Genomic DNA, 14,234 nt, shown 5'->3' with positions numbered 1-14,234 from the left:
ACGATAGCGTCTTCTTTGCCTTTAAGTGGTAATAAATTTTCAGTGTCAATTATAAATGTTACGGCGTACAGGTGGAACAATATGACGAAATGAAACAAAATGCGAAAATTCTAATCGAATTTTACCAACAAGTTTAAAGTTTCATTTTGGGGGGGCTAGTGGATTTATTCTCTGTACCAAACAAAGGGGTCGTAGATTAACTGTGTACCCGACATGCATCACGTGATTCAACAAATAACAAGTGATCTAGTTATAGGATAAGCTCATATAATTCTCAGCGTCGTAGTATTGGCTGTGTTCTCTCACCACGGGGTTAGCGCAGAAGAAGGTAGGATTTCGACAAAATGACCACACATACATCTCATGGGAGACAACTCTTGAGCACATTTGGGGTGAGTGAGTGCTTGGGGTTTAACGTCGTACTCGACAATTTTTCAGTCATGTAACGACGAAGGAATCCTTAGGGTGCATGTATGTGTAATGTGCCTCCTTGTTGCAGGACGGATTTCCACCACTCTTTTATTTAGTGCTGCTTCACTGAGACGACTTATCGAAGGCAAGTAAGCCGCCCCGCCCGAGCCATTATACCTATACGGGTCAACCAGTCGTTGCACCATGAGCACATTTGGTACCTGACAAACCTGCTGACTTAATTACGGCCAAAGCAGAATTATCTTGTGCTTATTGAATATTATACGCACACATATCCCGTGTTCACTTGGAATTGCACGCACGCATATCCTGTGTTTATTGTATATTTTAGGCACACATATCGTTTGTTTATTGTGTATTGTAGACACACATATCGTTTGTTTATTGTGTATTGTATACACACATATCCTGTGTTTATAGTATATTGTAGGCACACATATTCTGTGTTTATTGTGTATTGTAGGCACATATATCCTGTGTTTATTGTATATTGTAGGCACGCATATCCTGTGTTTATTGTATATTGTAGGCACACACATCCTGTGTTCATTTGGAATTGCACGCACACATGTCCTGTGTTTATTGTGTATTGTTGGCACACATATCCTGTGTTTATCCACATCCTGTGTTTATTGTATATTCTAGACGTATATATCATATATTTATTGTATATTGTAGACACACATACCCTGTGTTTACTGTGTATTGTAGGCACACATATCCTGGGTTTATCCACATCCTGTTTTTATTGTGTATTGTAGGCACACATGTCCTGTGCTATTATGTTTTGTAGACACTTTACCCTGTATTTATTTTATATTGTAGGAACACATATCCTAGGTTTATTGTGTACTGTAGACACACACATATCCAGTGTTTATTGTATGTTGTAGACACACATATCCTGTGTTTATTGTATATTGTAGACGCTCATATCTTGTGTTTATCTTGTAATTTAAGCACACATATCCTGTGTTTATTGTATATTGTACACACACACATCCTATGTTTATTTCATATTGTAGACACACGTTCTGTGTTTATGGTATATTGTAGACACTCACATCATGTGGGTCTATTATATATTGTATACACACATATCGTGTGTTTATTGTGTATTGTAGACACACATATTCTGTGTTTATTGTATATTGTTGACACACATATCCTGTGTTTATTGTGTATAGTAGACACACACATCCTATGTTATTTTATGTTGTAGACACACATATCCTGTGTTTATTGTGTATTGTAGACACACATATCTTGTGTTTATTTCATATTATATGCGCACATATCTTATGTTTATTGTATATTGTAGACACACATATCCTGTGTTTATTGTATATTGTAGACACACATATCCTGTGTTTATTGTGTATTGTAGACACACATGTCCTGTGTTTATTGTATATTGTAGACACACATATCCTGTGTTTATTGTATTTTGTAGACACACATACCCTGTGTTTATTGTATATTGTAGACACACATATCCTGTGTTTATTGTATATTGTAGACACACATATCCTGTGTTTATTGTATTGCATATCTTGTGTTTATTTCATATTATATGCGCACATATCTTATGTTTATTGTATATTGTAGACACACATATCCTGTGTTTATTGTATATTGTAGACACACATGTCCTGTGTTTATTGTATATTGTAGACACACATATCCTGTGTTTATTGTGTATTGTAGACACACATGTCCTGTGTTTATTGTATATTGTAGACACACATATCCTGTGTTTATTGTATATTGTAGACACACATGTCCTGTGTTTATTGTATATTGTAGACACACATATCCTGTGTTTATTGTGTATTGTAGACACACATATCCTGTGTTTATTGTGTATTGTAGACACACATACCCTGTATTTATTGTGTATTGTAGACACACATATCCTGTGTTTATTGTATATTGTAGCCACACATATCCTGTGTTTATTGTATATTGTAGCCACACATATCCTGTGTTTATTGTGTATTGTAGACACACATATCCTGTGTTTATTGTATATTGTAGACACACATATCCTGTGTTTATTGTATATTGTAGACACATATCCTGTGTTTATTGTATATTGTAGACACACATATCCTGTGTTTATTGTGTATTGCAGACATACACGTCCTGTGGCTAGTGCATATTGTAGACACATAAGGGGACACAAGGGAAAACATGGTGAAGGTCATAGTGTTCAGCCTGAGAATTTGTTGTTCGGATGTTATCTTATTTATTCCACATTTTAAAAGTTATCTACTTTCGTATGACCCTATCCGAAACAAAGGCATTCACGTTCTGGATAGTCAGCCTGTATCGTCTGTAGCGAATTTTGAAACGACTCCTTACGCAATGTTTTGTTTTGAGCTTTCGTTTGATTTCTTTCAGACATCATCATATTTATTTATTTATTTATTTATTTATTTATTTGATTGATGTTTTACGCCGTACTCAAGAATATTTCACTTATACGACAACGGCCAGCATTATGGAGAGAGGAAATCGGGCAGAGCCCGGGAAACCCACGACCATCCGCAGGAAACCCACGACCATCCGCAGGGATAGGAAGCCAGCATGAGCTAAACTTGAACCTTACAGCGGCCGCATTGGTGAGAGGCTCCTGGGTCATTACGCTGCGCTGGCGCGCTAACCGACTGAGCCACGGAGGCTCCTGTATCATCATTTTTAACAGATAGGCTGCTGTACACTGAGTGTATTACGCGAACGAGTTAGACAAGCATAAATTACGAGCTGTCTAACAAAGACGTGGAGGAAAAAAGGCATAGAATACGTGAAGCGCAACGTACCAATCACAAGTGCATTAGGCCGGCGTTGGCTCACACCAGACGGCCGAAAATTTTGGAATATATTAAAGCCTTTAGACGTTTTTTTATTTTTTTAACTCTAAATGAAATCAGGTTAAACACATAAAGGATTGTGATGCGCATATTTCTGCTCATTTTGCGGCATTCTAGCACAGCACGCCGACATCGCCTTGTATACACTATGGGGTACGCATGGTCCTATGCATGGCGTTTCCAAAAGGGTGGCAGGCTTATAGCGCGGGTGAGTGGCCTATTATCGCTCTCTGTAATATCACTCATATATATTTACTGTCAAAATTGCCTTTAGCCAGTGATACGTATCACCACAAACGTTCTGTTGATATGTTGTACTTCTATACCATATTGCAAGGAAAATGTAGAATATTTTTCCTAAATCATAAGGTTTAAAATTCATCAGCTTGTTTTCGACACGAAGACTTTATTGTCTTCTGATAAAGGGTGGGGTTGAGTTTGTATTAACATTTGGCTGCAAAGGATAATGTTAGGAAATTTTGCTACAACAGAACATTGTACCTATCAAATGACAGAAGTGCACGCTATGTAACTGCGTGGAGTTTGTTCTAATCGCACGAGCGTTGTTATTTTTAAACAAATTATTCTCCACGTCCATTTTTCGACACGATACTGTTGTTTTGAATAATTAAGACGTCACTCGAGGCAAGGAGTCCTCAATGTCGAAAAACAAGCTCATGCAGCTTAATATTACGGATGAGAGAAAATATTCTAACTGCATTTTCTTTGTAATATAAAGGCGTCCAACACAGGAATGTATATCAATTTTGGTAGCGAGTATGAGTGATTTGCAGATAGCTGTATATAGGCGACAAGTGAAAAGAAGACTTCAGTAACGTTTAGGTTCTTATAAGTCATTTTAGGCATGTAGATCAAGGGATAAGGATCGATAAATACTGTGCAAACGTCGATCAGAATTGGGTATAAAAAACATGGCTAAAAAATATGAGTTCACGTAAGCATGCATGTAAATGGGAGTAAGTAATACGGATCGCTGTGAGTTCAAAGTTCAGCTCATACTGACTTTCTCTCGGGTCGTACGTGGGAAGGTCTGTCAGCAACGTCCTACCATAATGTTAAATTTCATAAGTGAAATATTCCTTGAGTACGGCGTAAATCGTCATATAAATACATAGTGAAATAAATATACATAATAAACAATGTTAGTAATGTGAAAAAATCTGATCTGCACCTTACAAACAAAACAGCCGGCACCATTTACTGCCTGGACTAACTTCGACTGGTGGTTAAAATATCCAACCCTACAGCTCCCTACGACCCTACCTGAAAGTGTCTGATGATGATGACAAAAATGTGAAAATTTTACTTTCAGAAGCTTCTTATTATTGCTGTGGTATGGTGTTATGTTACCATGGGCATCAGCGAAGGCAAGGCTCGTGGGCGGTGTCAGAGGGAGGGGAAGTCTTATACCAGAACCATAACCCTACCCATTCCTAACTGCCCTAGGTTCGTCTTCCGGCACGCGAGCAGTCCAAACGCCCCTCTGCGTGCGCTATCTGCCATGTCGTTAGAAAGAAAAACGGCAAACCAAATAAGAAAAACTTTTCCTGGGATTTTTTACAAGCGAGAAGAGGTGGAAAAGTTAAACATATCCCCAAAATCCCGGGGGTATAAACGAGGCCGAAACACGAATTATGATGGCGATCTACATTGTCAAACGTAAGTATTGATACTTCAACTGTTCTATTCTAACACACCTGTTAATTCTTTAGTATAAGGTGGACAGACAGGCGCCTGTTAATTTTAACAGAAAGTCTGTTATATGGGTGATGCTAGAATGTATTCTGTTATTTGCAGCAGATTATTCTTTTAAACACAAGACACATATTCAATTAATTCAACATAAAGATTCTGTTGATTATGTTGAATACGACAAAATATTGTGTTATAATAACAGAATACATCCTAGCATCACTCAGACAACAGATTTTCTGTTTAAATTAACAGATGAATTTGTCGAGTGTATTTAAAAAAAAATAGACAGAAAATATAGATACAAATAAATCATTAAATATATGCACTTGCAGTTTATAAGTATCCTTTAAAATTAATCATCGTATCTAAATGCTTACTTGATTGTTCTCATTATCTGCAGGAATCGATACTTTGAACAAGCCCCAAACAGAACAATGAATGTGGGGAACGAGATGCGTACAATAGTACACATGTACGAGGAGCAGGTGTATCAATTTTACCACAAGGGCACCTGTGTGTAAGAACTACCAAGAATTTTTATTAGCCATTACTGCCATTACTGCTTAACTGCCATATAATCAAGGCCTTGGGTGCCTAAAGTCTGAAACGTCTCAGTGCCTTAAGTGGAATATCATGCCTTAGCCGGCTAAGATCAGGACTTACCAATGCATGCTTCCCATAAATGGGGGACATACAAATGTGTAAAAGTATTGTAAATAAACTTTTACCGAACGCAAGAATATGCCACTTATACGACGGCTGTCAGTATTATGGTCGGAGAAAACCTGGACGATCCTGGGGGATCGTCTTGCACTCACAGCAATCACATTGATGAGAGGTTCCTGGGTTATTGTGCTGCATTAGCTCGCCCACCACTACACCGATAGGAATGATAGTTGTTCAACAAGTGTTTAGTTTACAAACGTGTTCCCGTTGCACCTAATAAACGTCTCCGTGGTTATTAATAAAGACCATGTTTAGTTATTACTGTGTCTTACAGTAACGTCTTTACTGTGGTGAAAAATATCTCAATAGTATTTTGGCAGATATTTTCAGTATATAGACGTAATCCATTAAACAAGACTTTGTGATGTTAAGTGTAACAAGCCTATGGACATGTGAAAGTGTTTATAGAGAGGTGTTTACAATAGTAAACATAGTAATTTTATATATTGTAAAAAACCAATCTGTTGTATTTAACATAGTATCCTTTTTTTCTGAGTAATGCCCAATATTGTGTCACGGAAACATAGTATTATTTTATGGACAACACAATACCCCGTTTCACCAACCAAAATATTTTGTTGTAATAACAGAATATATCAACTATATAAAGCACATGATTATATATTTATTTATTAATTGTTTAATTTACTATTTATTTTATTTATTTGATTGGTATTCTAAGTTGTACTCAAGCATATTTCACTTATACGACTGTTGTCAACATTATGGTGGGAGGAAACCGGGTTTATTACACATGATTGTTTGTAATAACAACATAATATATTCTTTTTTAATAAATTCACAGAATACAATGATTTCTACCTTTCTAATACGAACTAGTGTGTAGGGTATTATTTTTATTTTTAGACTGTGTAGTCTGTTCCACATTCGCTGTATATGTTTTCTCTTACTTCTCCAGGAAGCCCGGGCAACAATCGGGCTCTCGATGTTCCGGGGGATCGTGTTTTCAGGAGAAGTCTGTGGTTTACCTGTTAGTCTATGATGACGACAACCCATCTTGGCCTGTCACCTTCGACGCCTTTGAAGTGGACTCGTATTGTTCTTGTCGCGGGATATTTTGAGTCATGCAAATGGAATGCCAAACAGTGAAAAAATGCATGTTTAGTTGGTATGGCGTGATATAGGACAATAAAAGATGAGTTGAGATTTTGCAGTTCTACTACTACACAAGAATCCGGTTTCATACAGATAATTTGGTTTTTAGTATAGACAATTCCCTACATCTAAACAGCTATCTCGAGACCGGTGAAAATACTAGCTTGTATGAGACACAAATTCACGACTTAGTTGTTCCAGTAGGGGAAATTAAATCTAGGTCTGTATTGATGCAATCCTTGACTCTGATAGCATATGATTTCTTTTTCATTTACCCAATATTACCCAATTCAACACATAGAACTACGGTGCGCGGAAAAGAGGTTGGGGGTATTCAACAAGTGTTTAGTTTACAAACGTGTTCTCATTACACCTAACTTGGGGGTATGGAGTGGGTGTGCGTAGAGCGACAGCTCCATAAGCGAAATATCAAACTACAAACCTGCTTTGGGTTATATCAAAGGCTTTGAAGACTCGTTACTTCCTTAGTTGGTCACTTACCATTAGGGCATAGGCCGAGGAATAGAAGGATCAATGAAAATGTAATTTGACCGGGTGGACACCATGCTTGGTGTCTTCAGCATGGTATTTTAGTGAGGTAAGATTGTTTATCATGTCAGCATTGGGCACAGCGTGCTACAAGGAGACAACGTTTGGATAGAAATTATTATGGAAGTAATGTCAAACAACAAGCAGGCAAAGGAACATTATGGGGACCTTTCCAGTTTAAAAGGAATCCCGGCGTTGCTGTTCTCCACATATAGATTTCGAATCTATCCGATTAACTCAACAACTGGGTAGCCACCTACATGTACCGAACTCGGTGGATGAGAGTACCATGTTGAATGCCACGGTTGACAATCTAACGATCACCTCAAAACAGTGTATTCTCTACACAAGTTATAAATATATAACGTAGGTCTGATACAAATAGACATGGGTAAAATTTTCACAGAAATGGATATGAAGAACCAAGAGCATTTGTGATATAACGGACGCAGCTTTCCAGTGTTTATACTAGCAGCTGCGAGAGAGAATTTTCCTTTAGGTCAGGGGGCAGAACGCTGAGCTTCGGCTTTATAGACCAAAGTTCAAATCCTTCTGTGGTTCATCAAGTACCATTACCAAACATGATACAAGAAACGCTGGGCTCTGCATGGCTCCGTGAATGTGGGTGAGTCTTAGGGGAGGGGAGGAGTTAAGTGGAAAGGAGTGTAATGGGAGTACATGTCCAGTAACTGATGGGAATTTCCATTTAGCTCAGTGGAGGTCAGAGTTGAAATTGAGACGAGACCTACGGATTTCAACAACAGACGTTGCATAAATAAAGGAATATTAAAAAAGATCTGGTGATTTTCCTTCTACCCTCTCTAAAAGTTATTTACAAGTTTTTATTGTTTGTTTGCTTGTTTGATTGGGGTTTTATTCCTACTTTGTTACTATAACAACAAAACATAGACCATGTGATTAATGAACAAAACTGCGTAGTACCGTTAGTAATCTGTCCTCCAGGGTGTAGTCAGGCCAGGAATGTTTATAGAATACAATTCCCGTTGTCGTCTTTACAGAAACAGTTCTTTGTATAAACAATATTTTTGTTTACCACAACTAGTTCTACCCAATTTGTGGATAGTCTTAACAGTATCATCTACTGAAATTTGTAAGTATATGTCTGTCATATGATGTTTGTAAATCGAAGTTGTTTGACTATGTGACGTGGGAAGGTTACGTGGGAAGGTCTATCAGCAACCTGCGGATGGTCGTGGGCTTTCTCCGGGCTTTGCCCGCTTTTCTCCCACCATAATGCTGGCCGCCGTCGGATAACTGTAATATGCTTGAGTATGGCGTAAACGCCAATCAAATAAATAAATATATGTGCCGTGCACACTAAAACAATTGTTCAGTCATATGACGACGAAGGAGTCCTCAGGGTGCGTATTCAGGTAATGTGCCTCCTTACGGATTTCCACCGCTCTTTTATCTAGTGCTGCTTCACTCAGGCGACTTACCGAAGGCAAGTAAGCCGCACCGCCCGAGCCATTTTACTGATACGGGTCAACCAGTCGTTGCACTGTCCACTTAATGCTGAACGCCAAAACGAGGAAGCTACCAGTTCCTCTTTTAAGGTCTTAGGTGTGACCTAGCCCTGGATTCGCCCTGGGTCTACCTCCCCCGAAGCGGACGCTCAAGCAACTGTAATTGGGCCGGTCCCCAGGTATTGAAAAACAAGCACTTTCATCATTCGGCCATACACGGCCATATATGTATTTTTGATATTCATAAAGGATATTTATTTATTTATTTATTTATTTGATTGGTGCTCTACGCTTTACCAAAATATTTCACATATACTACGGCGGCCAGAATTATGGTGGGAGGAAACCATAAAGGATGCATTATAAGGATATATAGGATGACAATGCAGGCATTTGTGATCTGCACTGACTTGATCCACGATGTATGTGGAATAAATGTGACATAGAAGAGGATTCATTAAGGTGCAGCAGATGAACAAAAAAACGGGTCGAAATCTGCCATACTTAGCTGCGTTAACATGTACTCTTAATTAACTTTCCTAAGTTATTTACATAATTTCTAACAAGGTTAATTCTTCCTTTGTTCACACTCATTTAACTTAAAGAAGACATATAGAAATGCATAGCTCTATACCGTAAAACTCATATTATCAGTCACTTCTTATTTCAATCCATTTATATATACAGTCACAAATACATGCTGGTCTTGAAACCTGCAAATGGTCGCGGATTACCTTCGGGCTCTGCTCAGTTTCCTCCTACCATAATGCTGGCCGCTGTCGTCTAAGTGAAATATTACTGGAGTGCGGCGTTAAATACCAGTCAAATAATTTTGTAAATTAAATGAACAAATCGGCCTTGGAGAGAGAATAAGTGGATTTCCTCAATCTGGCGTTAAACAACAAGTAAACAAATAAAATATTAATACTTATGAGCTTTAGGAGGCAATCGTGGCCTCCTTGGCTCAGTTGGTTAGCGCGCTAGCGTAGCGTAATAACCCAGATGCCTCTCACCAATGCGGTCGATGAGAGTTCAAATCCAGCTCATGCTGGCTTCCTCTCTGGCCGTAAGTGGGAAGGTCTGCCGTGGGTTTCCCCCCGGGCTCTGCCCGGTTTCCTCCCACCATAATGCTGGCCGCCGTCGTATAAGTGAAACATTCTTGAGTACAAAAAACAATAATCTTACTAATAAATGAAACAGAATCAGTTGTCAAACATTTGTGATTACAGAATAAAAATGTAAAAGAAAATCAGTCTTTCAACACAGCTTGATGTTACTTATTTCAAACTGTTAGTTATGAAAGGTCAAATATTTATCTAGGGATGGGAAGGTTTTGTAGTAACAACCACGTTAGCAGGCGATTACTTCCGATATTTACCTCAAACGGTCTATCCCATTTACTATTTACCGGAGTAGGCTCAACCACAGCAAAATACCGTGTGTATGTCCACCAGATGTGCTAAGTTAAAGACATGTAAAAAATGAATTCAGACTCACCAGATATATGCAGCTGAAATTTAGGCGTTAACGTACATAAATTTACTTTTTCAAAGACATTTCTTAAAAATAATTAAATGCTTTCAAATGTTTCAATTTTATGTTGGACTTTATGAGCCATTTAACTGGTGTTTAGGTGCTCTGACGTCTCAAGAGTTTTTTCCTCACTCAAACACGGTTTTCTGTGGATATATAGCTCTTATTACCAAAGAGTAAAATATATTGCTCTGATAACGTTCTCAGAACATTCGCCTGTTGGTGAATATTAATAATTTATAGTGATGTGATGTCAGTGCGTTGCCATGCACCGGCAGTCTGGTCCTTGTAGCCCACCTTATCTGACTGCATTTAATTCAGAGAACACAGACAAAAAATTCTTTTCCTAACGCTCACCCCATTTTTCGGAGTAATCCTTTAAATTTACCCGTTATAACAGTTACAGCACTTGGAAGTCAGGTGTAGGTCACTGTACACATTTTTGTCCCTGCTCTTTACCTGGGCGTAACAATGGGACAGAGCGGGCAGAGCCTGGGGGAACCCAAGAAAATCCACAAATTTTTCAGGTTATCGAGAAATATTCTGTATATTATAAAGTGATGTTGTACGAGTCCATGTTTTGTTGAAAATCCGTGTTGTACGAGACGTCACAGGCCTAACAGTAACATGGGGTTCAAATTTGCACAGGTAATAGAGGTAATCATCGTTTCATGTTGTAAGTTCCATGCTTCTCCATAAGAACTTGACATTCAGATGACGACATTTTGAGGGTTATTTCCATATTAAGATTTCGGTATGGATAAAATTAATTAACATGGTATACAGGTTACATGTCAAACAGAAGCTTCATTTACAGGTAAACTGACAACCTTCACTACCTGAATCGAGTCATTTCACATACATATATTTTACATATCATCTTCGGTGGGGACGGGGGGGGGGGATCTGTTGGAAGTCGGAGGGGGGGGGGGAGTATACCCGCCAGTGTTATTTCTATATTGAGTCGTGTCTTGTGGGACGTAGCTGAACAAGTTGAAATGCTAATCGTGTCCAAAAAGTCATCTTTTATCTCTATGTAGTCTATAGTTTTTCACCAGAGCAGCGGACTTCCGAAAGACAGTCATCGGTATGCATTTGAAACTTTTAACAATTTATCAATGAACTAAGAGGAGACTATTCAGTGCGTTATCAAACTATATTAAAATATAATTTATAAGAATTCTTTTCCATTTTAGCTTCTACGACTGGCTCTACAGCCTGTATCTTACCCTGCATGTCTGACAAGGTCAAATTTCTGACATCATCTCTTTTTACCATGGCCCATTGAGTGTAAGACATCAATCTTTTGCGGGATATCGTATCTATACCGAATTCGCCCTTGTCACATATATATTGTGTATTTTCAACAACAAATAACATAAGTTTTTCATGGTAATGACAAAGAATTTAAATTTACGGTATTAGTCAAAGGTCACACTAGTTTTTCGGGCTTAAAATTGCACGGTCTCTCCCCAGAAACCGCAATTCCTTCCAGTGCACAACATAATACGGATGTACAGTTTTTTTTTATGAAACAAACTTCTCCATTATTATGATAGCCAAAGCTTTACAATATATAATTAAATCTTATGATTCGGTAAAAGTGCATGTAAGTGCAATTTATGTCTTTCCTGTTTCAATCATATGACGGAAGCCGTATATATACATACATACGCCAGTAGTGACATCATGGTAATGTACAAAAGCCTTGTCCAATTAACCCCGCACTACTTATGTCGTAGCTGTTGAAAAGTGGGCATATTTAACCGCTAGGCCAAAGACCGCTTCCTACATATAATGGAAATATAGGATCAGCGTTGCAGCATTCTGGCCAAGTCCACACTGTCGGCAAGAATGTGTGGGGTTCTGTGCTGGGCTACACATGAAACACACCTGGAGATTCTGTACTGGGCTACACATGAAGCACACTCGGGGATGCTGTACACGGCTACACATGAAGCACGCTCGGGGATTTTGTACTGGGCTACACATGAAGCACATTTGGGCATTCTGTATTGGGCTACACATGAAGCACACTCGGGGATTCTGTACACGGCCACACATGAAGCACGCTCGGGGATTCTGTACTGGGCTACACATGAAGCACACTCGGGGATTCTGTACACGGCCACACATAAAGCACACTCGGGCATTCTGTACTGGGCTACACATGAAGTACACATGAAATACACTCGGGCATTCTGTACCGGGCTACACATGAAGTACACTAGGGGGGATACGCTCCCTATCAACGACAAACTATGTCAAAATGGAAAAGAACCTACATTGTGTTCAGCTGGTCCACTATGGATATATATATATATATATATATATATATATATATATATATATATATATATATATATATATATATATATATATATATATATATATATATATATATATATATATATATATATATATATATAGCGTTGTCTTAGTCTTTTCATTGTTATAAAAAACATACATGTGACAAAATATGGAAAGTTGAACTTCCTTTGGACCCAGTTGATCACTTAATTGATGCTGTGCTGCTGTCCTATGTTCTTGAATTCGAGAGCACAAAGAGGCGATTTCCTCCTTTCCGATGGGAACTCTTCAACTGTACTGTCGATATAGGACATTTCCCTACATAGATCTTTGTAATACAAGGAGAGTTACAAAGGATGGTGTAGCTAACATTTGTTTCCATAGTACTATGCTAAAGTAAAGGCACTGGAAAAAACATAATATATACCGGTATTTTGTTAAATTCTGGCTGGGGGCTGTGCAAATTGGTCACGTGTTGCCACCCTTTTCACACACAGACAATATATATATACGCAAAACGATCTATGTTGTGTTATATACATCAGGGCAATTGCATACACAATTTCAGATATGTATTTATATAGTACACGATAGTATTCATTTGTATTTTATTATCATCATAAGCGTTTCATTAGAAATCTTAGTTCTATCATACAACCATTTTCAACACTTTCAGCTACAGATGAAAAAAACACAGAGTGAAAACCCTTCGTGTTATTACACCATGAGTATGGAAAACATTTGCGGTTTGTAAATGAGGGAAAGTATGAGAGTGAATCACGAGGGCAAACTATTTATACAAAACAACTGTATATAGCTAGAAAGAGAAACAAACACAGGTGAGAAGGGAAGGGTGGGGGTTGGGGGGGGGTAGTAGTTGGAACATTGTTAACACGATATTGTGAGAGGTAATGAAAGACATCGTTCACAATTTAAGTTCACTGTGCCTAAATTTGCCATTCTACAATTTCATTCCTGAGCACAGGACCGAGTTATGAGAAAAGAGAAAAAAAGAAACAAACCAAAACATATGGAATAACAGTTTAAGTCAGGATCTGTCAATGTTACACGTCATTGTACACATGTAAACTATATGTCAGTCTAGGCTATGTGTCTCTACATGAAAGCGAGAGAGAGAAAAGGGCGTTTAACCAGTGCTGCAAGAGCTAAGAGATAGCTTCGATATGCTTATTTAGAGATCAGCTTCGAAAAGGCTATCATACAGTAGCCATGGGGCAATTAGAGCCAGGATGATGCGCACTGAAGCGTGATCTTGCGATTTACGCTTTAATATTACTGTGTGCATTTCAAATGCGCACGATGCGTGGCCCTAAGAGGAATTTTTTTTTTCTTAACAGGCCGAACGCATGGGAATTACAAACTATATTGTGTGTCATATGTTAAATATAGAATACGGATTCGCGGCTGTAGCCTTGAACAAAACAGGGAGCGCGCGATTAAGATCATAGTGTACCGCGACCGAGCTAGGAAT

At 38.3% G+C, this 14,234-nt stretch overlaps 1 protein-coding gene across 1 annotated transcript; it reads right to left on the bottom strand.

Moving 5' to 3' along the window:
- Positions 1 to 1,274: 1,274 nt before the first annotated feature.
- On the bottom strand, positions 1,275 to 2,508 carry LOC135467022 (uncharacterized). Its single transcript, XM_064744776.1, is given in 3 exon segments — positions 1,275 to 1,466; positions 1,631 to 1,966; positions 2,023 to 2,508. Coding segments are annotated over 3 exon segments (1,014 nt in total).
- Between the last annotated feature and the right edge of the window lie 11,726 nt (positions 2,509 to 14,234).

Source organism: Liolophura sinensis, chromosome 6, assembly GCF_032854445.1.
Source record: "Liolophura sinensis isolate JHLJ2023 chromosome 6, CUHK_Ljap_v2, whole genome shotgun sequence".
In the NCBI taxonomy this organism is placed as follows: domain Eukaryota; kingdom Metazoa; phylum Mollusca; class Polyplacophora; order Chitonida; family Chitonidae; genus Liolophura; species Liolophura sinensis.
This window is presented reverse-complemented; position numbering and strand designations above follow the sequence as displayed.